A 26,793-nucleotide genomic window follows, 5' to 3' on the forward strand; every position below is an offset into this window, starting at 1 on the left:
GTGTGTGTAAAAGACCCTTCTGTTCCCTCTTCCCTCCACACTATCCCCTGCTCATCTTTCCAGACTTCTATACTGCAAGCTCTATTCTAGAGTGCTAAGGTCTGACCCTGCCTGAGCCCTGTATCACTTGCTCAGCCAGTGTTTCCAGAACCCTCAAAAATCCTGTTCCTGTACAGGGCCCTTAGCAAATTTCAGGTGTAGGATGACTTGGAAACAGGGGTCAGAGATGAGATCCCAAGCATCTGCCAGACTTTGACTGATAGGTAGCTTGAGAGGTGGTGATATATTCGATGTTCATTTCCTGAGCAACTACTATGTGTCAGGCCTGTTCTGCAGCTGGTGTTTGTAAAGAGTTTAATACAACATGGTCCCTGCTTGTGTCTGTCAGGACTCACAGGTACCAGAAACCCAGCTTAAACCTGCTTACTTCATAAAAGGGAATGCATTGGTTCAGGTACCTGAAAAGCTTAGGACCAGGAGGACTCAGACCCTCGCACAGCATCAGCAGACATATGCCCCCTCCATCTCTATGCCAGCTTCACTCTTAGGTGGGATCCTCCTCTCAAGGGCCCCCACCATGCTCCAGGTTTCCCTCCACCCAGATCCAAGAGGGCACCTCCCTGTGGGTTTCTTACAACCAAAGTCCCAAGAGTCGACTCTGATTGGTTCTTGATTAGGCCACACCCCAGCCTCCTCCCTGTAGCGGGGGAGATGGATGCTCTGATTGGCCAGGCCAGGATCACCTGTGATCCCCAGAATCAAGGGTAGAGCTGGCTCTTCCATCCAGGTGGGCTGAATATAGGAGGTGTGGCCTGTGAACATTTGCTGCATTGCTCCCTAAGGATGAAAGGCATGCTGAAAGGCCCCTTTGTGTTACAGAACTGGAGAACCCAGCTGAGAGGGTGCACCAGATCCAGCAAATCCTCGTCACCCTTCCCCGTGTGGTCATCGTGGTCATGAGATACCTCTTCGCTTTCCTCAACCAGTGAGTACCTGCCCAAGGGGCCCATTTTTGACTCAGGCCTGGCCTCCTTTGGGAGGGGGTATCTTGAGACTTTTGCAGATACTGTTTTTAAAGGAGAACATGGAACCCTCCTGGATTTGTTTAGAGTCCCCTAAAAGACAGAAACCACAGGGGGAGGACTTGCCTTTCCCAGATGACTTGTGGGTAACTCCTCTCTCCTAGCCTCTCCCAGTATAGCGACGAGAACATGATGGATCCCTACAACCTGGCCATCTGCTTCGGGCCTACCCTCATGCACATCCCCGATGGGCAGGACCCTGTGTCCTGCCAGGCACACATCAATGAAGTCATCAAAACCATCATCATCCATCATGAAGCCATCTTCCCCAGCCCCCGGGAGCTAGAGGGACCTGTGTATGAAAAATGCATGGCTGGAGGGGAAGAATATTGGTAAGATGCCATTGCTCTTAATACTGTTATTATTATCATCATCATTGTTGTTGCCACTGAACAGGAACAATAAGAAACCCTTCAGTTTTCTTAGTGCTTGATAGTCAGTGCTTCCATATACATTTTCTCATCTGAGCTTCACAGCAGCCTCACATGACAGGTAGGTACATCAGTTAGGATTCTCTTGGTTACAAGGGACAGACATACAACTCAAATTGCCTTAAGCCAAATGAAATTTTATTGGTTTGCTTAAGTGAAAAGTCTGGGAATATGTCTTCAGGTATAGCCTGATCCAGGGGCTCAACTATTACCAGAAGGACTTGGTCCTGCAATCTCAATCCCTTGACCCTGCTTTATCCTGTGTTGGCTTTGATCTCAGACAGCCTTTTCCTTGGTGGTTGCAAGCAGGCAGCCAGCAACTTAAGATCTATAACTTACTCTCTTATCATCTTCAATAGAAAAAGACGCTTTCCTTCCCATATGTTCCAACACAAACTCAAGAATTGTGTTTCATTGCTGAGGTTTGGGCTTGGTGAAGTAATCTCCTTGGTAAGGAGATGCAGTGCTTTAACTGGGCCATGTGAGTCACAAGCCCATCTCAGGATGCGGGGGAGTGAATAGTCCCCACCTCAACTTCAAGAACTGAGTGTGACATTTTCCACCCTTGTCTCCTCTCACCTAGGAGTTATTTTTTCCAGACAAAGTGAGCGCAATTTCTTTGCATGTTCAACATCATGTCAACAATCACTAGTTGGGCACCTCTGTGTACCTGGTATACCTGGTACTACACTGGGTCTTAGGAGAAATGTTTTAGAACCTTTTCAAAGTCAGAGCTTTGAAAGCTTCCTCAGGCTAAGACCTTAAATTGGGAAGACAGGAAAAAATGTTTAAATGTGGTGAAGACAGGGAATTCAGAACACTAAATGACACAGACCAAAGCATTTCTACTATTTCTTTATTTCGAATCCAGGAGAGCACACAGTTATATATTTAGGTATTACCCACACTGCCTTCAGCCAGGTGCCTACAGGGGAGTTTGTTTTTTGATTGTCAAAGCATTCCTGGACCTTTGGATTGCCTTAGTACTGTGAGCATATTTGGGCAGCTGCTTCAAAGAAGCAAGGCGTTCCAGCCTTTGTGTTTCCTTCCCACCTGCCTCCCTGCATAGAAATACTGGGTCATAGTGGTGTCTAATCACAGCTCTCTAATCTCGTTTGAGGCACTAGGGGGCAAGTCCATCCCTGTTCTGTAACAGAAACATTAAACGGCTGGCAAGCATAATTTCTGGACAAAGAGAAGCTTTTGACACAGTTTTTGCAACCACTACCAGTTCTCTTTTCTTGCTGCAATATATATAATTAGTGTTCTGAGAAGGGACCCACAGATCTTCGTGTACTTATCAAAGAACAATATACAATAACCATGCTTTTCTTAATCCTATTTGTTTTCCACAAGACTGTAAAACTATTAATTACATGGTAATTTTGGAGTTTTCAAAACCAAAAAGGGAGACTTGGCTGAGGGTCTTAGCACAGTAGACAACATTCATTCATTCAACAAATGGTAACTGAGCATCTGTTGTAGGCTGGTTCTGTGCTAGGAGTCAGGGATGTAACCAAACAAAATTGACCCCTGGTGCAGGAGCTCTGATGGAATAGGAAACAGAGGGCTCCGGAAATGGGTCTCCCTGAGCCAATCTAGGGAAGTCAAGAAGGGCTTCCTGGGGGAAGTACAGACTGAGCTGAGACTGCAGAATGAACTGGAGCTAGCCCAGTGAGGAGCGGGCAAAGACCTGGACGATTCAGTAGCATGAAAAGTGGTTCAGTGTGGCCACATATGTCAGCATGTGTGACAGGGGAATCATGAAGGATGAGGCTCCACAGGTTGGATAGAGCCAAGCTATGAAAAATCTTGGAAGCCCTTGAGTTTGGTCCTGATCTAGGTGGCAGTGGAGAATTTTTCATAATAAAGTGCATATTCCTTTAAATGGCATTGCAAATGTCACCTCCTTTGAGAAGCCTTCCCTGATCACTCTTTATAGGTCCCCTCTGCTGTTCTTGTCTCTACACATTAATTTCCTACATAACACTATTTCAACTTGCAACTGCCTTATTTAATGGCCTGTTTACTTGGGCTTTTTTCTTGTCCCTCTCCCTACAAGGTAAGCAACGTGAGGCCAGGGCCCTTGTCCACCTTATCTATCATTGCATCCTTCCTACGAGCACACTGCCTGGCATATTAGAACTCACTCAGTGGCTCTATAAAAAACAACTGGCTGGCTATGTTAATTAACCCTTGCCTGAAGAAGCTTATAATCTAGCGAGGGGGTAGTAGCTGGTGAAATTCTACCACAACATTAACAACTGAATCTGATGGATCAGCTTACTCAGCTACCATGCCCATCATGGTTGCCAGTCACTCTCACTACCTGCATCAATGGGAGCTTTTGCACGCAGAAAGACGGGGTGGCCCTTGTTAGCATCGTCTTACCTCCTGGGATGTGTCGCCTTAGCTATAAGACAAGAGAGTCAGGCCAGGTGAAATAACTTATGGTACTTCAAAGGGTTCTTTTTCTTCTGGCCTGTGGTCCTTCCAATGACAAATGCTGGGGTTTTGCTACTGCCCTCTTGATCTTACGGAACATGTAAGCATTGACAGTCGTCACCACGACAGTCCAGCAAATTCCAGGGCTAGGAGGGCACTAGGGGTGATTTTTGGGAAACTTTACAAGGAAGAGGCTGGGAGTAATTTTCTGATAGGAAGATCCCTGGAGTGGTTAGATGGAAGAGATAGGATGGTATAGGCCTGCATCTGAGCTGCGGGAGGGCCCAGAGACCAACTGGACTGGTCTGAGAGTCTAAAGATGCTATGAAGGTAGATAACCTTCCAGTGAGTCCCCTTCCCATGTTTCCTTGCAGTGACAGCCCACACAGCGAGCCAGGGACCATCGATGAAGTTGACCATGACAATGGCACTGAGCCTCATACCAGCGATGAAGGTGAGTGAGGGGGATCCTGGGGACAAGAGATTCTTCCTCTGGCCTCTCACACTGACTTATGTCAGCCCAACCACAGGGCTGGCCCACGTAGACCCCTTCAGCTTTACAAGTCAGCCATCTCTCTTTCAGAATAGATGAAGACCCAGAAAAACCTTCAAGGCGTTCCCCAAGTCCCAGTATGGGCCTGACACAGAGCAGATCCTTGTAGGCTCATGCTGTGTTCACCACATCCCACATCCAGCCCACTTCATTACTTAATGTGTCCTGCCTGGCCCAGGCACAAGTCCTAAGTGACACAAGTTTCCTAAATGGGAAGCAAGCTTTGTCCCTCCATCCTTCCCCCGTGTGGATCTGTTTTGCGCCAGGCCTGTGCTGGGACTTGGGTGTGGGGATGAACCAGATGTCGGTCCTTGAGGAACTCCCCGTCTGTCACCAGATCTTGACAGGCTGGAAGTAGCTTCTCATGGTGCAAAGCGATAATGTCGGATTACAGGTGTGTCTGGGAAGTGTGTGGTGAGAGAGAGAGAAAGGCCAGCCAAGACCTTTCACCAGATTCCTCCACCCCTTCCAGACAAGAAGAGAGTTGGACTGGTCTTTAGGGAAACTGGACTGCATAGACAAGCAATCTGAACGATATGCCAACTTATCAAACATCAGGCAGAGTAGGCACACTGCCAAGGGCCCATGGTACTTGTAGAGGTCCACTAAAATGTTTTCTTTTAAAATCAGAAAAAAATGAATACAATATCTAGTCTGGATTATATTTGTCTTTATACCAAGGCAGTTGTAAAATATAATTTTTGAATGGAGGAAGGGACCCATGCAGGCAAAAATGCCTAGGATCCAAGAAAGTTAGAATACAGCCTGAGATGCACCAAGCGCCTGGGATAGTTTTCCTTGTAAACATCATGGCTTAGCAGTTCTCTGACTTGTCCTTTGAGTTTCTCTTGTGGGACCAGGTTATGTTGGCCACCACATTTGTCAGGAGAGCAGGCAGGCACTCAGGTGACAGTTCTGGAAACTGGTAAAAGAGAAAGACTGATAGATGGGTTTTCACATTCTAGTAGGACTATTTCAGTTGCTAATGATATAACCCCCAACTCAAATTAATTTCAACTTAAAAGGGAATAAGTTCCTATACCTGAAAAGTCCCAGGGTTGGCATGGCTTCAGCTGGATCCAGGAGCAAGGGTGATTTGGTCAGCACTTTGTCTTCTTGCTCTGCTTCCCTCTGTGCTGGCTTCATTCTCGTGTAGTGGTCTCTGGCAATTCCTGGCTTTCACCATCCTCCTACCCAAAGTCTCAATGGAAAAGTGCTTCCTTTCTATAATGTTTTCAAGAGAGGTCCTGGGGTGGAATCTCACTGGACTATCTTGAGTCATGCACTCAGGCCTGATCCAGTCCCTGTGGCCTGAGAGGGAGCTAATGGTCCAGACCTGGGTCACAGGTACAGAAAAGCAAATCCAGATGTCACATTCAGCTTGATCAGACTCCTGAGAGGCTAGAGTCATCCTGAACTGAGATGTGTCCTGCAGAAGATTTGTTTGGAGATGGGAGGGCTACACCTTCCGCTTATTCGTGGTGATTTGCTTTTCTCTTTCCTCCTTTTTCACTTCTGCCGACCACCTCCAGTTCTCCCCTTCCCTTTATCCCTTTTAATAGCCCCCACCCCATCCTCTCCATCTGTTGCTCTTTTTATTTCTGGGTCTCTTTCTGTCTGACTCTTTATCACTCTCTCTAGCTTCTTCTGTCTCTCTCTCTCTCCCACTCCTGACATTTCCTCTCTTTTGTCTTGACTGGAGCACCTGCCTTCCTGGGGACTGAGGTCCCTGTCCGTGCCTTTGCTGGTTTTTCCACAGCTCCTGGGACTGATGGGCAGAAGGCAGCTCTGGACACCAGGATTGAGGATGAGGAGAGACGGAGAGAATATCCAAGAGTCCTTTGCCAAATTCTAGTTCATGAAGATGTATTCCTGTATTTACTTTTAAGAGTTTTAGATCTTACATTTAGATCTTTGATCTACTTTGAGTTAATTTTGGTATAAGGTAATGGTCAAACTTCATTGCTTTGTATGTGGCTCTCCACTTGTCCCAGCACTATTAGTTGAAAAAATAATTCTTTTCCCCATTGAATGGTCTTAGCACCCTTGTAAAAAAATCCTTTCACTATAGGTGTATGGGTTTATTTTTGGACTTGCAATGCTATTCCACTGACCTATATGTCTATCTCTGTGTCAGTGCTATACTGTCTTTATTACTGTTGCTTTGTAGTAACTTTTGAAATTGGGATGTTTAAGTCCTCCACCTTTGTTCTTTTTCAAGATTGTTTTGGCTATTCTGGGTTTTTTGCAATTAGATATGAATTTTAGAATCAGCTTATCAATTTCTACAAAGAAGTAGGCCAGGATTCTGATAGGGATTGCATTAAATCTGTAGTCAGTTGGAAATATTACCATCTTAGTAGTGTTAAGTCTTCTGATCTATAAACATAGGATGTTTTGCCAATTATTTAGATCTTCTTTAATTTTTTCAACAGTGATTTGTAGTTGCCAGAGTTTGAGTTTTGCACTGCTTTTGTTAAATTTATTCCTCTGCAGTCTTAATTTTACTTTTGAATTGTTTATTATGAGTGTATGGAAATATAATTGGTTTTAATATATTTCTCTTGTATTCTGCAACCTTGCTGAACTTATTCATCCAGTCAAATAGTTTTTAGTGATTTCCTTATGATCCTTTTAATATATAAGATTATATTATTATATATAAATAGAGATATTTTTACTTCTTTTCCAATTTGGATACTTTTTATTTCTTTTTCTTGCCCAATCGGCCCAGCTAGACTGTCCAGTACAACATTGAAGTGATGAGAGTGGACATCCTTGTCTAACTCCTGATCTTATGGGGAAAGCATCCAGTTTTTCACCATCAAGTATGATGTTAGCTATGAGTTTTTCATAGATGTTAGCTATAAGTTTTTCATAGATGCCATTTGTCAGGTTGAGGAAGTTCCCTTTTATTCCTAGTTTGTTGAGTGTTTTATCTTGAAAGGATATTAGATTTTGTCAATGCTTTTTCTTCATCTATTGAGATGATTGTGCGCTTTCTGTTTTTATTTTACTGATAAGATGCATTACATTGATTAATTTTGTTTAGATGTTAAATTAGTTTGGAATAAATTCCACTTGTAGATAGAGCATAGTTATTTTTATGCTACTGAATTTGGCTTGTGAGTGATTTTTGTTCTGGGGGTTTGTTTTGGAGATGGAATCTTGCTCCACCATCCAGGCTGGCATGCAATGGCACAATCTTGGCTCACTGCAACCTCTGCCTCCTGGGTTCAAGTGATTCTCCTGCCTCAGCCTCCCAAGTAGCTGGGATTACAGGTGCCTGACACCACACTAGGCTAATGTTTTGTATTTTTAGTAGAGAAAGGGTTTTGCCATATTGCAGGCTGGTCGCAAACTCCTGACCTCAAGTTATCCACCCAGCTCAGCCTCCCAAAGTGCTGGGATTACAGGCATGAGTTACCGTGCCCGGCCGGGTTGCTAACATTTTGTAGAAAATATTCGCATCTGTATTCGTAAGAAATACTGGTCTGTAGTTTTCTTGTGATATCTTTGTCTGGTTTTGGTACCAGGGTAATACTTGCCTGGTGAAATTAGTCGAGCAGTGTTCCCTTCTCTTCTAGTTTTTGGAAGACTTTATGAGGAATAAATTAATTCTTTTTCAGATGTTTGGTAGAATTCTTTTTCAGATGTTTGGTAGAATTCAACAAGGTAGCCATCTGGGCCTGGACATTTACTTGTGGCTATTTTTTTGATGATTAATTCAATCTCTTGTTATAAGTATATTCATATTTTCTATTTCTTCTTAAGTCAGTTTCAATAGTGTGTGACTTTTTAGGAACTTGTTAATTTTATGTAAGATCTCCAATTTGTTGGCATCTAATTGTTTATAGTGTTTATTATCCTTTTCCTACAGTAAAATAATGGTGGTAATATCCCTCTTTCATATCTGATTCTAATAATTTGAGTCTTCTTTCTTGTTTTCTTGGTTTATTTAGCTAATGGCTTGTCAATTTCATTAATCTTTTCAAAGAACTAGCTTTTGGTTTTATAATTTTCTCTATTGTTTTTCTATTTTGTAGTTTATTAATTGCTACTCTAATCTTTATTATTTCCTCCCTTCTGCTTGCCTTAGGTTTAGTTTGCATTTTTTTCCAGTGTCTTAAGGTGGAAGTTTAGGTTATTGATTTGAGGTGGTTTTTTTCCCCTAATATAGGCATTTATAGCCATACATTTCCTTCTAAGCACTGCTTTAGCCCCATCCTCTTAAGTTTTGGTAAGTTATATCTTCATTTTCATTCATCTCAAAAATTTTCTAATTTCTCTTTTGATTTTGTCTTTAATCATTAGTTATTTGGCAATATGCTGTATAATTTTTGCCTATTTGTCAGTTTCCCGAATTTTTTCCTGCTATTGATTCCTACTTTAGAAAAAACTTCTTCTGTCGAAGAAATCAATAATTTTATCCTACTGTGATAGAAGAACGCATTTTATATTATTTGTATCATTTTGAATTATTGAGGTTTGTTTTATGGACTAGCGTAAAGCATACCCAAGAGAATGTTCCATGTGCAGTTAAAAAGAATGTATAGTCCCTTGTTGGGTGGTGTGTTCTATAGATGCCTGTTAGGCCTAGTTGGTTTATAGTGTTGTTTAAGTCTTTTAGTTCCCCTTTGATCTTCTGTCTAGTTGTTCTGTCCGTTATTGAGAGTTGGATGTTGAAGTCTCCAACAGTTATTTTTGAATTGTCAATTTCTTTCTCTTTTTTTGTCAATTTTGCTTCATGTATTTTTATGCTCTTTTATTAGGTGTATTTTGTTTATAATTGTTTTTATCTTGATAGATCAAAATTTTATCATTATGAAATGCTGCTGTTTATCTCTAGCAATATTTTTAGTTTTAAAGTCTATTTTGTCGATATTAGTATAGTCATTCTAGCTTTCCTGTGGCTCCAGTTTCCATAATGTATTGTTTCCATCCTTTCACTTTCACTCTAATTGTATCTTTGAATCTAAAGTGTGTCTTTTGTAGACAGCATACAGTTAAATTATGTTATTTTATCCAGTCTGATAATCTCTGCATTTTAATTGGATTGCTTAATCCATTTGCATTTAATATTATTGTTTATATAGTTGGATTTATGTTTGCCATTTTACTTTTTGTTTTCTATATGTCTAGTATTTTTTGTTCCTCTATTCCTTCTTTCTTGCTTTCTTTTGCATATTTTCTAATATAGCATTCAGTGAATATTTTCTAATATAGTATTTAAACTTTAATGATTTTTTCACTATATTTTTGAGTTATTTTTAAAGGTTTTATTTTTGATGGATAGATAATTGGACATTTATTGGATACAAATGTGTTGTTGTAATACATGCATACATTATGTAATGATTAAATCTGGGTAAGCAGTATATTCATCACCTTATAAATTTATTGTTTCTTTGTGCTGTGAACATTTCAAATCTCCTCTCTTCCAGCTATTTTGAAACGTGTAATACATTATGTTCACTATAGTCATCCTACTGTAAAATAGAACACCAGAACTTATTTATTCTATCTAACTCTAACATTGTGCCTGCTGAACAATCTCGCCCCTTCTGCCCTCACCTCCCTTCCTAGCTTCTGACAACCAGTATTCTGATCTTATTATTTTTGAGTTGTTTTTAGTAGTTTCTCTAAGATTTATCATATGCATCTTATTTGAATGAGCTTCTATTTAGACTAGCTTAATTTCAGTCATATATGGAAATGTTACTCTGTGGGATGACAGTGGTTTTGGTAGGGTTCTCTTTCCCTGAGATGACCGTGGCTTTGGTAGGATTCTCTTTCCCTGATCCTTTATAGCTGTTAATCTCCACTAATTGCTGGATGGTTGCTATTCTTTCAACAGTGCTCTTGGTCCTAAATTGTTCTACAAATGAATCCATTCAAATTCTGTCCACTTTGTAGGGTTAGTTTCTGAAATCAGTGTTTTATATTTGTTCTGATCCTAGGAGTACTTCTCCTAGCTGTCTTATTCCCTGGTTCTCCTCTGCTAACTATCTGGCTTATAGTCTATCCTCTATATTCATTAAATTCATGAACAATCACTGGATTGCCCTTCAACACAACCTCCATTGTTCTTAAGAGTACCCTTAGGCTTGAGCTTCTCCAAGCTCTGTTGCAAGTGAAGTCAGTTCCTCTGGGACAAAATTAGGAGCTATCTGTTTTACAGGATGCTTCTCTCCTATGGAAAAATCTCTGAGCCAAGACTTGGGCTGGGGATGGAGACAATGGCATCTTCTGAGTGACGACCCCATTGAGTACTTTGTGGAGGGGCAGCCAGAGATCCTCTTAACTTACCTCTTCTGCCATGTAACCACCACCTCACAAGCTGGGGTAAGGGTGAGAGAACCCCCACATTTTCAGTGATGCCATGCCCAAAGTACAGCCACCATTCCATGAGTAGGGGTTGTGTGGAAGAAGGTTCTCTCCACTCCACTCACTTGGGAATTAGCCTCATCGACAGGTAGCTGGGAGCAGGATGAGAATCACTGAGCTCCTGCTCCTTCCAGGAAGAAAGCCCTATGACTAGAAGGTGGTAAAGGGAGAGGAATCCCTGTGTTCTTGGCTGCAGTAGTCTGGATTGGAGCCTTCATCTCCCTTAGCTTGGAGCAGGAGTAGAGGGAGGGAGCAGTCTTGGTTCAAATACCAGAGATTTTTACTTTTCTTATTACATTTTTATAGATTTTCTTGAATAGATGTTTCTTCATTTGCTTTTTGCCCTTAGGACCATTTCCAGGGGCTTGAAATATTTTTTCTTTTTCTTTTTATATATTTTTTTACTTTCCCTGGGGAGCTCTTCATGCTGTCATCCCAGAAGAATCTCACTCCTTTACTTTTAAATCAAATCTAAATCCCAATATCAGCTGGTACCTCCACTGAATGCAAAGAAAGAAACCAAGGTCATGAGTGAGAAGGGAAGAAAAGAGGGACCCTGTATACAGACCCTGGCTTATGCCGTTACTCTCATTACAGGGAGGATGAGGAAGAAGACAAGGTATACCCACATTCCCAACCTTTGACACAGTGACTTGGCCTCTAGTAAACTGGTTGCATGAGATTAGTGTTCTCACTTCTGGTGATTAAGTAAGGGATAGCGTGGGCAGGGGGACATGTGGTATTAAGAGGAATGGAGCCATCCCCTCTTTCATGCAGGCAGGATTCATGGCCTGTAAAAGAATTCTCTGGAATGACATGGCTAGAGAGAGGAATTTGAGCTTCCTATTGAGTGATGGGTAGAGAAGGATAAATGTCCAACCTTCAGATTCTGAAATAAAAGCAAAGCTTCAACATGTCTTTTCACATCCAGAAAAGCCCATGTCTAGCCCATGCTAGTTCAGAGGCTAGACCAGTGTAGCAGCCTTTGAACCACTGCTGCCTCCAGCCTCTCCCCTCCAATCCTTCCATTGCTCTGCTTTGCCACTGGAGTGATTTTCCTAAAGTGTGACTCTAGCCAGGCCCCTACTGAGACAGTCTCAACTTCTCCTTTAAGCTCAGGGGGCTGGCCTGTTCATCTCTTCCCACACTATAGAGCGCATGGGGTCTTTACCTGGTACAGTTAGCCTGTCAACACACAGGAGTTGAATTGCATCAAACACAGTGCATTATATATCTATATAGTCACATTTACACTATACAGATGCAAAGACCTTGTGGCAGAAATAAGCTTAGCACAATTCAGAAACACCTAGAAGCCTCTATTAATGATGTCTGGGACCTGGGCTCGGATGTTAGCTCATCGCTGTATCTACTGGTCTGACCCAGCCTAGGCCCATCATTCAACCCAGTTGCAGTTTCCTCATCTATGAAATGAGGGTAGTGCCTCAAATGGGATGAATTGTTATGGGATGAATGTGATAATGAGAGTAGAACACTTGGCACCAGTAAAAGCTTAATTTGTTTATGCAAGCAATAAATATGTATTGAGTGCCTGTTTGTCCCAGGGTTTGTTTTAGGAGTCAGAATACAGTAGGAAAGAAAAGAAATACACACACACACCCCACAAACAAATATACACATCAAAGGAAGTACAAAGGCCCTGTAACAGGAAGATACTTGTCATGTTTTAAAAGCATCACGAAGGCTCTGTGGCTGGGGGTGGTGGCTCACACCTGTAATCCAGCACTTTGGGAGGCCAAGGCAGGAGGATCACTCAAGTCCAGAATTTCGAGACCAGCCTGGGCAACATAGTGAGACCCCCACTGCTACAAAAAAATTTAAAAAATTATCTGGGCATGGTGGCATGTGCCTGTGGTCCCAGCTACTTAGGAGGCTGAGGTGGGAGAATTGGTTGATCTCAGGAGGTTCAGGCTGCAGTGAGTCATGATTGCACCACTTCACTCTAGCCTGGGTGACAGAAAAAAGAAAAAAAAGCTCTATGAATATTTATGCGGAAGTGTTTAGAGATAAAGTATACTCATGTTTGTAACTTAATTCAAAATTCATTTAAAAATAAGATGATTAGTTGGAGGGGTGGGTAGATATCTGATAATAAAATGTGCGTAGTAGAATTTAGTGGTGTTCTATGCATGTTCACTGTGAAATTCTTCTAATTTTACTTTGTGTTTGAAAAACGCCATACTAGGATGCTGGAGGAAAAACATCAGGAAGGTTAGTGAGGCAAGAGCAGATTGAGCTAGTGAGGGAGAAAGAGAGGCAGAGAAGATGAGGTCTCAGAGGTCTCTGCGACCGAGATCCTGGAGGGCCTTATGAGCAGTGGGAAGACTCTGGGGTTTTGTTCTAAGCTCCGTGGGAAGCCTGGGGAGGATTTTGAACAGAGGAGTTTCATGATCTGATTTGTTATTATAAAGGACCCTCTAGGCTTCTGTGGGGAGAAGCGGCTCTACCTAACAAGTCTGAAAGTGAAGAGGGTGGCATGGGAGGTGGCAAACCATGGTCAGATCCAGGGGACAGTCTGAAGGAGTCGCTAATGGATGAGATGTGCAGAGCATGCCAGGGCATTGGCCTGAGTGAGCAGGTAGATGGCAGTTCTGTTTCCTGAGATGGGGAAGATGAGGGAATGAAGTAAGTTTGGGTAACAGAGTGGGGAGAGTGATGAGGGGGAGAAACACGTATTCTGTTTCAGGCATGAGAAGCCCAAATAACAGACTTAGTAATCAATGGGAGCTGTTATTACTGTTTCTACCACACATACTTATGTAACGACATTTGCAAACATACGTGCTTTCTCTGAGCTGGAGATTCCGCCCTGTCCTTCCTATTTTCTTTCCCTCTCATTTTCTTCTCCCCCTGCTGCCCCACTCTTTCAACTTCAGACAACTATCCAGTGACTGCCGGAGGCTCTGGTGATGGTAAAGGCAGAAATGAGGAACCAGAGGCAGCCCCTCTAACCCCCTCTGAGCATCAGAAAACCTCTGCTTAGGTCAGCACCTTTCTTCAGTGTGAGAAATCTGGATCAGAGGAAGTCCCTGGGTGAAACCAGGAGCACGCAGCTCTCTGGGCTCAGCTCCTGCCCTTGCAGACCCTCTGGCCTTCCTGACTCTTGAAGCGAGGCAGGCAGATGGGCTACCAGGCAGTTCTAGCACATGGCTGAATGTGAGATTCAAAGATGCTGCAGAGGGAAGGACCAAGATCTCTTTGTTTTACTGAGAATGTGACTCTGAGTCAAGATCTGAACTAATTTGACCCATCTAGTGGTGCTTTCATTTCCCCACTTCCTTCCCTCCTTCCTTCTCTCCCATCACCTAGGTTAGAAGAGCGTTTAAAGACATTTGTCAAGTAGCCAGCTGGGGAAACTGACTCGACTGTTAGAGACCTACTCCCTGTAGAAGGCTGCCTCAGTCACTAAAAACTAAATACATTCCAAAGCCACTGCATCTCATGGGGCCACAAGCACAGTCTTCTCAAGCTAATTGCTTCCAGAGGAGAGCCCTGGTGCATGTGTGTGGTGAAGAGTGATGGGGAATGAACCATGGAGTTTCCTCCTCCTGCTCTTTGACTTTCTGTGCCACCTGTGGCCCTTAGAAGTGCACCAGCCTCTGGTAATAACGTGTGCATAACTCTTATAGAGTGCAATGTGCCAGACACTGTTACAAGCACTTCATGTATATTAACTCATTTAATCCTTCTAATAACTCTGTAAGATAAGTTCTGTTATTACCATTTCCATTTAACAGATGAGGAAACTGAAGCATAGAAAGAAAAACTAAGTATCCCAAGGTCACACAACTAGAAAGTGATAAAGCCAAATGTTCTGAGCTTAACTATGTGTTGGACAGGTGGATGAAAAGATCGATGAAGACAAGATTGTCCACAATGAATGGAGCAGATAGGGAGCCCCAAAAAAGCTCAACCTGGGGAAGCTATCTGCAGGCTAGAGAGAGCAGGGGTTGCTTTTGTTACTCTTTCGTTCTATTAAAATAAAAAAAGATTTATAATGTTAAACATCTTTGTTTTTACTTTAAAATATTAAAATATTCATACCTATACAAAATCAGTTTTCTACCACATACGGACACTTCTTAGAGTAGAAGCTATAACACAGGTGGAATAAATTATAGGCACAATCCCCTACTATCCACAAAGTCTTCCACAAATATCATTAGCTGTATGGTTTTAGGCAAACCACTTAAATTCTGTGCAGTTTACATCTCTTCTCTGGAGCCATCCCATAGGCCAAATCCATTAATAATTATAATCACAGTCATGATAGCTGCTGTCAACTGAATACCTGATGAATAGCTGTACTAAACTAGGCGCTTTTGTACAAGAACTTTGTTTGTTTGTTTGTTTTGAGGCAGGGTCTTGCTGTGTCACCAAGGCTGGAGTACAGTGGCGTGATCATGGTTCACTGCAGCCTCAACCTTCCGGCTCAAGTAATCCTCCTGCCTCACCCCCTAGAGTAGCTTGCACCACAGGCACATGCCACCATGCCCAGCTAATCAAAACAAAAATGTTTGGAGATGAGGTCTCACTATGTTGCCCAGGCTGGTCTCAAAATCCTGGACTCAAGTGTCCTCCAGCCTCAGCCTCCCAAAGTGTTGGCCTTATAGGCATGAACCACCGTGCCCAGCCTCTCTTCCTCTTCTTATAAAGACACCAGCACTAGGATTATGCCCCCACCATTAGGACCTCATTTAACTTTAATCACCTCATTTACATTAGTTAAAGACTCTATCTTAAATACAGTCACATTGGGGTGAGGGCTTCAACATATAGATTTGGGGGAGACACAATTCAGTCCTTAACAATGAGCTTTGAAGAGTCTGGGTATCCTTAAAAATCCTGTATCCAATTTTGCACAGATGAGAGTCCGCATGCACAATGTGGCCTCTCAAAAGATTAAAAATGACTAAAAGTATTATAAAGGACAAGAAAAGGGCTCATGGAAACATAGGAATATTAATAGAACTTGTGTTAAGCGGTAGAAGAAAAAGAAAATTCTCCAATATTGTCTTAATGAGCATTAAAAAGTGGATAACAAGAAGGGCAGTGAAAAACGTGGGTGTCAGCTCTCTCTTTACATTTTGAAAGGTTTGATGGTTTGCCTGAGGTCACAGAGTAGATAATGGATCTGATTCTAGGACCGCAGGGTCCCAAGCCCCAGCCCACCAGGCGTTCTGACCATGTTCTCATCAGCTGTGCTGTCTGTCCTTTCCCAAAGAAGCCAAGGCCATCTGAATGAGGTTCCTGAGCTGCCCCTCGCCTGACTCAGAGATGTTCTTTCCCTTGCTTTCCTTCCAGAAGTGGAGCAGATTGAGGCAATTGCCAAGTTTGACTACATGGGACGGTCCCCGCGTGAGCTGTCTTTCAAGAAAGGGGCCTCGCTGCTCCTGTACCACCGCGCCTCGGAGGACTGGTGGGAGGGCCGGCACAATGGCGTGGATGGACTCATCCCCCATCAGTACATAGTTGTACAGGACATGTGAGTGGAGTCGGGACTTCTGTGAAAAATGCTGAAATAGATTAGTGATATCTGGAATGGGCACCATAGGGGAGTGCTAACTTGTATGCCAGCAATTTGCTTTCCTTAATACCATATGCTTGGTCTTCTGTAAGAACGGGTAATATCTAACTTCCCTTTAAATGGTGATCTACTTAACAGATACGCAAATTACTCCTCCTTCTGAGTACAGAGACAGTGTTGGGTGACCCTGGCCTGCATCCTGATGCAGCTGACAGCCTCCAGGGTATCCATCACCCACCATGGCTTTCGGTATCCAGGGGTTCCTGCCATGTACCTCCACCTAGGCCTCTGCTGCCTACTGTTCTGTACTCCAGAGGTAGCTGTCTTAGGGAATGGGCAGAAACAACCATGCCCTTGTTTCTGATTAATAGGTTACTATTTAAAAAATAATAATTTCAGAGGTTAACAAAAAAGGCCCCTGTGTCCCAAATGCCTAGTCCTACCACAGAAAGTCTGCACTTTCCATTCATTTGAAAGCCATGGAAGATTCCAGTGCACACAGTCCCTGGGAGCTCTGGTCAGGCTCGGCAGAACAGATGTACTGTATTTGCAGCCACCAAACTAAGCCTCAAGGTAGGGCATCAAAAACCCACATTTTGATGGGAGAGAGGAGATCTCAGCCAGAGAAAAGGCCAGGGCCAAGCAGACTGCCAGAGGAACACCATAGTAGAGGGCCCTTGGCAGTCTCCTGATGTTCCCAGACCTCTGAGGCCAGGGACAAGTCACAACGGCAGAGAAACGTGGAAGGAGCCTGGCAGGGCACCCCAGCAAGCTTGTGAGCCACCTCACAATGGCCCACGCCTTGAGTGGGGAGGTAAGGGGCAGAGGCAGGTTCTTCCACCCTTGCTTAGCCCCAAGCCATTTCCCACAGAGTCACACAGAGACTCAGCACTCAGCCCTCGGTGCTAGGCCTGCGGACTCCATCCCTGCATTTCTCCAACACACCCTGCAGTATTTAGCTTGTCCTAGCCTGGAGCTGCCTGGGAATGAACCTAGAAGAGAAAAAAGGAGGAGGTAGGTGTGGGACAGAAGAGGGTCCCTGCTGCAGAAACTGAACAGGAGTGTTGCAATGGGCATGTGTGGTGGGAAGGCACCCAGTGGGCAGTGGCTCAGCAAGCGCTGTGGGCACAATGTAACCATAAGGTGTGTTCATTCAGCCCCTCAGACACGTATCAGGGAGCCTTGTACATGCTGGGTTCTCCAGGGGAAGGCACCTCCAATTCACGTCTGTCTTCTCCCCAGGGATGATGCCTTCTCCGACAGCCTGAGCCAGAAGGCTGACAGCGAGGCTAGCAGTGGGCCACTGCTGGATGACAAGGCCTCTTCCAAAAACGACCTCCAGTCCCCAACGGAGCACATCTCGGATTACGGCTTTGGGGGGGTGATGGGCCGGTAGGAAACAGGGATTCATTTTTTTCCCTCCTAGTGCCAAGCCTGCTCATGTCTGATTTGGGAGAAGCACAAGGGCAGGGAGGAGAGAAGGAGGCTACTGCAGCACCCTGTTCCCCACAAGATGTGATGGGCACACTGGGCGGGCCGGCTGGCATTGGCCCAAGAAGGCCAGGTATAAAACGATCCAGCCTGCCTTGCAGGGAGGAAGAGGAGGAGGAAAGACGTGTGTTGGGAACTCAGTGCTTTTCTATTGAAAATAATGACGTGTGAGAGAGAGATACAAATTGGCAAGTATTTTTCCCGCCTCTCTCCAGTTCCTGCACCTCCTTCCAGGTTTCTGTTGTAGACTTGAGTTGTTATATTTAAAAATGTAAAGCTCACATATTCCCTGCAATGCACTACATAAACAGAAAACTCACACCTACTCATGTGTTGAAGGAAATTGACACTCGACTCCACCTACTTATTCAGTGGGAGCAGTATTGCCAATTTCTTCACTCCCTATGTGTGGGTCAGGCTGTGTCACATGACCTTTCTACCAGACTAGGAGGTGTGCACATCATTCTGAGAACAGGTATAATCCAAAATATTTGGTTATTTAAAAAATTAGTGAGGAAATAAGAAATGCAAAGCAAAACTGACGATTTCTCACTGCCTTTTTAGTCACACTCTCAAAATGTCATATTCCATGTTTTTTTCAGTGGAGGGGTCATGTGATCAACCCACACATGTGGGGCTTTGCAGGTAGACCCAAAAAAAAAAAATCATTCACAATGGGAACACACAATTTATGAATTTATTTCAGCAAAAGTCCTGATTCCTCTTCTCTGCAAATTCTATTCAGTGCAGCAGATAGCTCAAGGCACTATGGTAGAATTGGGAAGGGCAGGGAAGTGGAAGGCTGGGGTAGGTAGACAAAAAAAGTTATGGTCCCCTGACTTCTTGGAGGACCATATCTTCTGCCTCTCTTTTCCTCTCCCTCGTCCTTCCCTTGCCTACTTCATTCTTGTTCTTTCTTTCTACATACTGCTTCCTCTCCAGTACCTATGCTTTGGTCCTGTTGGGGCACCCACAAACACTGCTTAGCTTGGCTGGTGGCACTAGGATAATCACTGCTGGTCCCTAGTCATAATCCATTCCCAACACGTGGTCCCTCTCCATTCCTGCTCACCACTTCTAGCCTCCCCTCCCTTCAGACTCTTTGGTGACCTCTGTAGGATGCAGCAAAATCTCCTATGTATAGAACCTCTTATCTTCAAGGTGCTTTTAAACCCACCTGAAGCAAAGGTAAAGGGTGGGCAAAGGATCCTACTTATACCCACTTAACAGATTAATAAAGTGGGATTGAGAGAGGACACAGGAAAGCTTGTGGCAGACACAGAGCAAAAACTCACCCTCCTGAAACACACCCTATTCCCCTTTTCCCTGCTCCAGAGCCTCCCTGAGTTGGTAAAGGAATTTAAATGCACAAAAGGGCTGTCCAGCCATGCAGTGTTTACTCTTGAATGACTAGTTTTCCAGGATCCAAAAAAGTCTCATAAAACGAGCCCTCTTCTGGGGAGATTGGGGGTTGGGTGGCAATGTCAGAGTGTCTGTAGTTCCCAGGGGACCCCTCCTGTGCTTGAAGGGTGCTGGTTACTTTGGTACAGTCAAGCCTCAAAGCTTCAGACCAGTTAGGAGCCCCTCAGAATCATGGAAATGTCTGAACTGTTTCAGAGGGTATCATGAGCCCAATTAACCATCACCAAAGCAGGTTGGAATCCTGTAGGCCTTGACTTAGCGTGTAGACCAGATGCATCTTGCCGTGGGCAGCACTGCTGCCTGTGGCCTGGAAGCACTGTGCTCCAAATGCCTTTGTGTTTGCACATTAGACCTCCCACTGCTGGTGAGCTGTGTGCTGGGCCAGGCCTCTCATTGTGGAATTGTGGGGTCTGGCTGAATGAGGCTTTACTGTACCCGCTCCTTAGAATAGCATGTAGTGTGTGGCATGGGGTTGGCTCACCCATTCTGAGACTTGCCAGGCTTGACCTCTTCCCCATGCCCTTCGCCCCTGGCTCCTTTGCAGAGTGCGGTTACGATCTGATGGAGCGGCCATCCCCAGACGCCGAAGTGGGGGCGACACACACAGCCCACCCCGGGGCCTGGGCCCCAGCATAGACACACCACCCCGGGCTGCTGCCTGCCCCAGCAGCCCCCACAAAATACCCCTCAACCGGGGGAGGATTGAGAGCCCTGAGAAGCGGAGGATGGCGACGTTCGGGAGCGCTGGCAGCATCAACTACCCTGACAAGAAGGCGCTCTCCGAAGGGCACTCAATGAGGTCGACCTGCGGTTCCACCAGGCACAGCAGCCTAGGGGACCACAAGTCCCTGGAGGCCGAGGCCCTGGCAGAAGTAAGGGCCAGCGGGAAGGCAGGCTGGGCAGCCAAGAGCCCCATAGGGCCACGGGGTGGGAATCTGTGGAGCGGGGAGTCACCTTGGCCTTTATGCCAAGCTCATAGCTAAACCAGAGAATGGGAGAATGAATGGCTTCCCTGTCCCATACTGGGCTTCCCTTGAGAGTGGAGACTGGTTGGGAGCAGTCACTGCTAGGGTTCCTATAGAGGCTGAATAGCCCCAATGTCCAGGGCTAGAGAGGGCATTGGCCACATTATGGGGTTGGGGTAATGGCAGGTCACTACACAGAATGATATGGTTCAGTTATTCATTCATTCACTCATTCATTCATTTCTCTGTTCATCTATTCATTCATTGGCAAATATTGATTGAACATCTATTGTGTGGCCGTCACCATGGTAGCCACCAACTGTACAGTGAAGACCTAAAATGGACTCAGGCCCTGCCCACATGGAGCTTACAGTTTAGAGAAGAAAGAGGTATCAACCAATACACACACACAGCTGTGAAATAGTGGCTGCGTTGGATGCCTTTAAGGAGTAGTCCACAGTATTTTGAGAGCCTAAAATATGAGGATTGCACCTAGGCAGGGAGAGACTTCTCTGGGAAGGACTTGACCTGAGACCCAAAGGGTAAGCAGAGCTAAACAGCTGAAGCTGCAAGAGAAGAATGCTCCAGGTTCTTCTCAAGTGCTTAGAGGGTTAGTTTTTTGTTTGTTTGTTTTGGTTTTGGTTTGTTTTGTTGTATTTGGATGAAAAATCTATATGATTTTTACATTTGCCAAATGAATAGAACTGTGATTGAGTTAACAATTTGCATGGCTGGTTTCATGTGTTTTTGACAGTTCTATCACATTTTGAAAAGTTTCCCCTTTTTTTTTGTCTCTGAAATTTGGTGTGGGGGCCCATTATGTACCCTCTGCCTAGTGTTCTCTCCCATGTAAGGTAACAGAGACAATCAGAACCTTCTGGTTTGTGAGAATTCTACTGTGGAGAGTGACCTTTGCATTCTTGTTCAAAAGGAGAAGGAGGAAAGGTGGGGAGCTGTGAGCTGTGTTCTTGGGGAGACCAGGCAGAGTTTCCAGGGAATACCCAACACAGAAGTAGCTCACTTAGCAATGAGTACTCCTGTTCACATCAGCAGGCTCTAGCTTGGCCCCATGCTCACTCCCATGGGGTCCCTGAAGATCAATGCCTTTCAAGGAAGCATGCCAGCTGCTAGTTCACCCATACTTGTGGGAACATCACCCTAGCACCCACCATCATCTGGAAACTCTACCAGTCTAGAAAGTTCTACCAGTTATGATAGGGGATGGGCCGCCTGAGGCCTGCCCCAGCGCTCTTTACATAATGAATGAAATGCAGTCTAGAGTACTGTTTCTGAAAATAGGTCTCACAGCAGAGTAGTTCCACAGGATGCTAGGGGGTGCATAGGGAATACATGTTCTGTGGTCAGCAAGGTTTGTGGAATGCTGCTCTGACAGTTGAGTGGCTTATCTGTAAGACCCTTATAAAACCTTTAAAGGAGGCGTCCCCAACCCCCAGGCCATGGATGGGTCTGTAGCCTGTTAGGAACCAGGCTGCACAGCAGGAGGTGAGCAGGGGTCGCCAGCATTATTGTCTGAGCTCCGAGTCCTGTCAGATCAGCGGTGGCATTAGATTCTCATAGGCCGGGAACCCTATCGTGTACTGTGCATGCGAGGAATTTAGGTTGTGCACTCCTTAAGAGAATCTAATGCCTGATCTGAAGTGGAACAGTTTCATCCCGAAACCATCCTCCTAACCCCTGTCCGTGGAAAAATTGTCTTCCATGAAAATGATCCCTAGTGCCAAAAAGTTTGGGGACCACTGCTTTAAAAGATGTGCATTGTGAATCTCCACAAAAGAAAACAGGGCATGCCCCACATCCCAGACTTCTTTGACCTTTATTCATGGAGCATTTTGCAAGTCCAGCCCCCAGAATGCACGTGGGGACTGCTGCATGTGTTCTCAGTTTGCCGAGGAATCTGCACCCTCTCTACTTTGACAGCTGCCATCCGAGAGCCCCTTTCACCAACAGAGGTCAAATGAGGAATTGTGGTAAATGATATGTAAATAGCCCACTGCCACTGGAGAGCTTCCAGCCTCAGCACTGGCTCTAATGAGCCCTTGACTTTGCACGTTGCAAAGGGGCGTGGCAGCTGAAGCATCCCAAGTAGCAGGCGGACTGACCTAAAATTCTCTGGTCTCAAAATGTCCCATAGAATTTAGATTTGAACCCACTTAAAGAGGCTGCTTGAGGAACTTGCAACATGGCCATCAAAAGTGGGAAGATCAAATTGGGGAGGAGATGAAAAGCAGTCGCAGTCCCTACTCCGTCCTGCAGGGCCTCTCTACAGCTCCGCTCTGGAGACTCACAGCATCACCTCTTGGACTAATGCAAGGCTGTAGCCTAAACAACTCAGCTGATCTTTCTCTGAGCTTTCTGTCTTTCTGTTCACTCTGCTGGGGTAGAGTAGTGATGGTGGAGGGTGGGGGGAGGGGGATGGTGGTGGAAAGGCAGTAATTACATTTTATTTATTAAAGTTTTACCTTGCAGCTCATGCTGGACTAGAGCAAATAGAGAGTAGTGGGGTCAGTAAGGGGCTTCCTTCAAGCAGAGTGGATGATGACAGGGCAGCTTGGCTCCAGGAAAGCAGGCTGTGTCACTGCAGGGCTGGCACAAAGCAGAGATGGGGAGAGGTCTGCCTTCCCTCCCTTCCTGCAGAAAATTGCTGCAACAGTGCCTCCTTTTGGGTAAGACACAAAAGACCCTTTCTTAGAGTTGCTGGTGTTCTGGGGCAAGGGATGAAACATTCTGGAGAAGCATACAAGCTAATATTAGCCATTAGCCAGACGTCCATAGTCCCCTAACAAAAAGGATAGGCTGTGACAATGAGGGAAGCAAGTGCTTGGGGCCCTGACGCATGCCAGACTGAAGCCTACCATGGGGCCTGGGGCGGGCAGGAAGCCACCTGCAGACAGGAGAAGGAGAGAATGTAAAAGACCAGGGTGGAGAAAGGGGCTGGCCCCAGCATTTCCAGGCTCCCACTCTATCCGTTTCAACAGACTTATACATATTTTTTAGGATTTGCAATAAAGCAAGCCTGTCTTAACAGTCATCATCGCTCCATGAGGTTATGCACAGCACATACCAGTATTGGTTTAGGCAATATCCGTCACAATGCCCTCAATGGCTAAGCCAGCTGGGCTCTGACCTGGCTGAGCCAGAGCAGGTCCTCTCCTGTCTGTCGGATGTGGAGGCATCCCTGTCAACAGTCATGGGAAGCCACAGGGTTCTTGGGCTAGAAGCATTTTGAAAACCACCATCTGGCAGTTTGCAAAGCTTCATCACATCCATTATCTCAGCCCATCTTTACAGGAAACTTCTAGGATTGTAATAGGTGAACAAAATATGGTGTGGAGTGATCAAGACTTGCCCAGAGTCACACAGCCAGCAACTGGCCACAGAGGCTTTTTACTCAAAATTCTGGGGCCCTGTGCCCTGTCCATGGGCTCCTAGCTAAATGCTGCCTTCCAGCTACTGCACCGCCTTGAGCATGAGGGGATGGGAGCTGAGGGAAGCTGGCATGGTGAGCCCAGGCTGCCCTGGGTGGATGGGGGTGAGGGGTTCTCTCTCAGTCCTTCAGGGTGCTCTCCTCCTGATGAGCTCTAAGATATTATAACATCCTCAGGAGTTATGTAGGCAGAAGGAGATTTTTCTTGCCTGTTAAAATTTCCACTTTTTTAAAAAAAAATTTTCTGATTTTAATACAGAGAAGAGAGTAGCAGTCCCTCTATTCTGGGATGAGCACTGTGAACATTCTGGTACATAATCTCCAAGTAATTTTTTGTGAACAAGGATTAAAAAAAAAAGTACTGAACTGCCTGGGTTCAGACTTGGGCTATGCTGCTACTTAGCTGTGTGACCTGAGGCAAATTACTTAACCAGTCTGAGCTGCAGTTTCCTCATGTGTGACATGAGCAGAAAGGTGGATCCTACCTTAGAGAATTAAATGAATTATTAGGGGACAGGGTTTGGATTGGTGCTCAGTGTTAGCTATTATTGCTACTGTTATTGTCATTTTTATTTTTGAGTGCTTACTCTGTGCCAGGGGTCAGGCCAGGCTCTTCACAGGGACTGTATCGTTTAATGCACTTATCAACTCCCTGAGGTCCATATTATAATTATCTGCCGTTTACAAATGAGTATTCTGGAGGCTCAGAGGGGTGAAGGAACTTGCAAAAGGTCACATAGCAAGGAAGTGGCAAGGCCAGTATTTGAATCTGTGTCTGTCTGACTCCAGAGCCTGCCCTCTTTATCAGTAGTCTGACCTGCCCTTATTAAATCTATTTCCTTTGCAAGGCAGTATGCAGGGGATAGCCACATTGGTTCTCATGTGTTATGAGACACCCTGAGGACTTAATCTCCATCCCTGCCGCAAGGCCTCTGGGGAACCTCCCTAAGAAGGGAAGCTGCTTAACAGACAGGAAGGACCTGGCTCCAGGCCTCCAGACGCTGCTGACCCCAGCTCCCTCTGTCCCCAGGACATCGAGAAGACCATGAGCACAGCTCTGCACGAGTTGCGGGAACTCGAGAGGCAGAACACGGTCAAGCAGGCGCCAGATGTGGTGCTGGACACCCTGGAGCCCCTGAAGAACCCCCCAGGCCCCATCAGCTCGGAGCCTGCCAGCCCCCTTCACACCATCGTCATCCGCGACCCTGATGCTGCCATGCGCCGGAGCAGCAGCTCCTCCACCGAGATGATGACCACCTTCAAGCCAGCCCTGTCTGCCCGCCTGGCCGGTGCCCAGCTGCGCCCGCCTCCCATGCGGCCCGTGCGGCCGGTGGTCCAGCACCGGTCCAGCAGCAGCAGCAGCTCAGGCGTGGGCAGCCCAGCCGTGACGCCCACCGAGAAGATGTTCCCCAACAGCTCAGCGGACAAGTCGGGCACCATGTGACCTGCAGGATGGGCCGCCCCGTCATGGCCCACTGTGGCTCGCCATGGCCCAGGGTGGCCTCGGTGGCTTCCACGTGCTTCCCAGTGACCCTGGCCTTGGAGGGCAGAGGTCAGCCTGGGAGGGTGTGTCTGTGCAGAGCTGAGGTAGGCGCTGGCTGCAGCTCACATCCAGCCATGGGAATCCCACAGACCTCTCGCGTGTCCGCAGACGTCCAGAGGAGTGCCGGAGCTCCGGCAGCCCCAACCACAGCATCTCCTAACATAGAGGCGACATGCGACATGGCTTCTCCCGCATATCCTCACTGGAAACTTCTCTCGACATTCTGTCTACATACCTATATGTGTGTGTATATCGACGTGTGCATATATACACATGTATATGTATGTATGTGTCTGTAGGTGTGTGTATATATATATATTTATGCATCTATATACATATACTAGATCTGGACACACACATACTAAGTGTATATAGTATCTCCTTTTTCTTTTTATGAAACTTAGATTTACCTCAGACCCATGCCACCAAACATCTCCCACCGAGTTATTTGGTGGGATTTGCAGGGACTTTTCTGGGAGAACTTAGAGGCCCATAGTAACTGCGAATGAAGCAATATACCACTAACCTGCAGAAAAACACAAACAAAAACAGTCTCCCACTGTCTCCAGAAGTCGTGGCCTTCCAGAACAGTCTGCCCCTCAAGGAAGGGTGGGGCAGGCAGTACTCCCAAGCAGGCTGCTCCCAGAGCTGGGGAACCCTTCATAGAAAATCCCCACCCCCATCCACCCCAGAGACCCTGCCCTTCCACCCGGAGGCCAAAGGCCAACTGTACCCCCGAAGGCACGGGAGAAAGTTGGCGAGAAGACCCCTGACCACCACATCCTTGTGTTTGTGTGTAGAGGCAGGGGATAGTGAGAACCTCAGCCCCATCGTAGCACAGTATTACATGTGGTTGGGAAAAAGGGAAAAATAAAAATACAGTGGTGTGGAATACTTCAAAACCTAGAAACGCTGTAGGAATAAATCTGTGGTAACTATAGAGGTTTAACTTATATCATTTTCAAAATATTTAATTTTTTCTTTTCCTGGTTCTACTAATTATACTGTGTCAGATTTGGAACTAAACAGGCAAGGAGGCTTTGAGTCACATCGTTTCATTTTAAATCAGGCTGTGACGCACTGTGGTTGGTGCCGTCTTGCATGAAACGCATGAGCCGTGAGCGCCCAGTTCAGACCGGGGCCAGGGAGGGGCAGTCCTTGGCACTTTCTGTCCTGGAGGACACTGTTGGTTGAGTTAATACAAGTGTCATAGCTTCCCTTCCCTCCCCCTTCACCCACTCCCTCCAGAACATTTAGTGTAGATGAAAATGTGGTGATAGGATTGGGTGCATGATCTTCACGTATAACAGCAAGGCCTTTGCCTCTTGGCTGAGTGAAGCCCTTCCGGGTCGCTCTCCTTTGATTCCTTTTTACCTCCTCTTCTGATCAGTTCCAGAGATGAGCTGTTTCTGGATAATGAAATGGCACAGGGGGGAATCTGTGTGCCCTGTGGGCCACTGTTACTTACCCCCTCCTGCCAG

General features: G+C 45.6%; 1 protein-coding gene across 2 annotated transcripts in view; it reads left to right on the forward strand.

Moving 5' to 3' along the window:
* SRGAP3 (SLIT-ROBO Rho GTPase activating protein 3) overlaps positions 1–26,265 on the forward strand; it is a 261,902-nt gene extending 235,637 nt beyond the window's left edge. For both annotated transcript variants that reach the window (XM_017501593.2, XM_017501594.2), the window contains exons 16-22: positions 880–985; positions 1,187–1,414; positions 4,333–4,412; positions 16,224–16,404; positions 17,689–17,838; positions 19,904–20,231; positions 24,800–26,265. In XM_017501593.2, the coding sequence (XP_017357082.1) occupies positions 880–985; positions 1,187–1,414; positions 4,333–4,412; positions 16,224–16,404; positions 17,689–17,838; positions 19,904–20,231; positions 24,800–25,213 (1,487 nt within the window). In that variant the 3' untranslated portion in view covers positions 25,214–26,265. The remainder of the gene's footprint in view (positions 1–879; positions 986–1,186; positions 1,415–4,332; positions 4,413–16,223; positions 16,405–17,688; positions 17,839–19,903; positions 20,232–24,799) is intronic.
* The last annotated feature ends 528 nt before the right edge of the window (positions 26,266–26,793 follow it).

Source organism: Cebus imitator, unplaced genomic scaffold, assembly GCF_001604975.1.
Source record: "Cebus imitator isolate Cc_AM_T3 unplaced genomic scaffold, Cebus_imitator-1.0 Scaffold281, whole genome shotgun sequence".
Lineage (NCBI taxonomy): Eukaryota > Metazoa > Chordata > Mammalia > Primates > Cebidae > Cebus > Cebus imitator.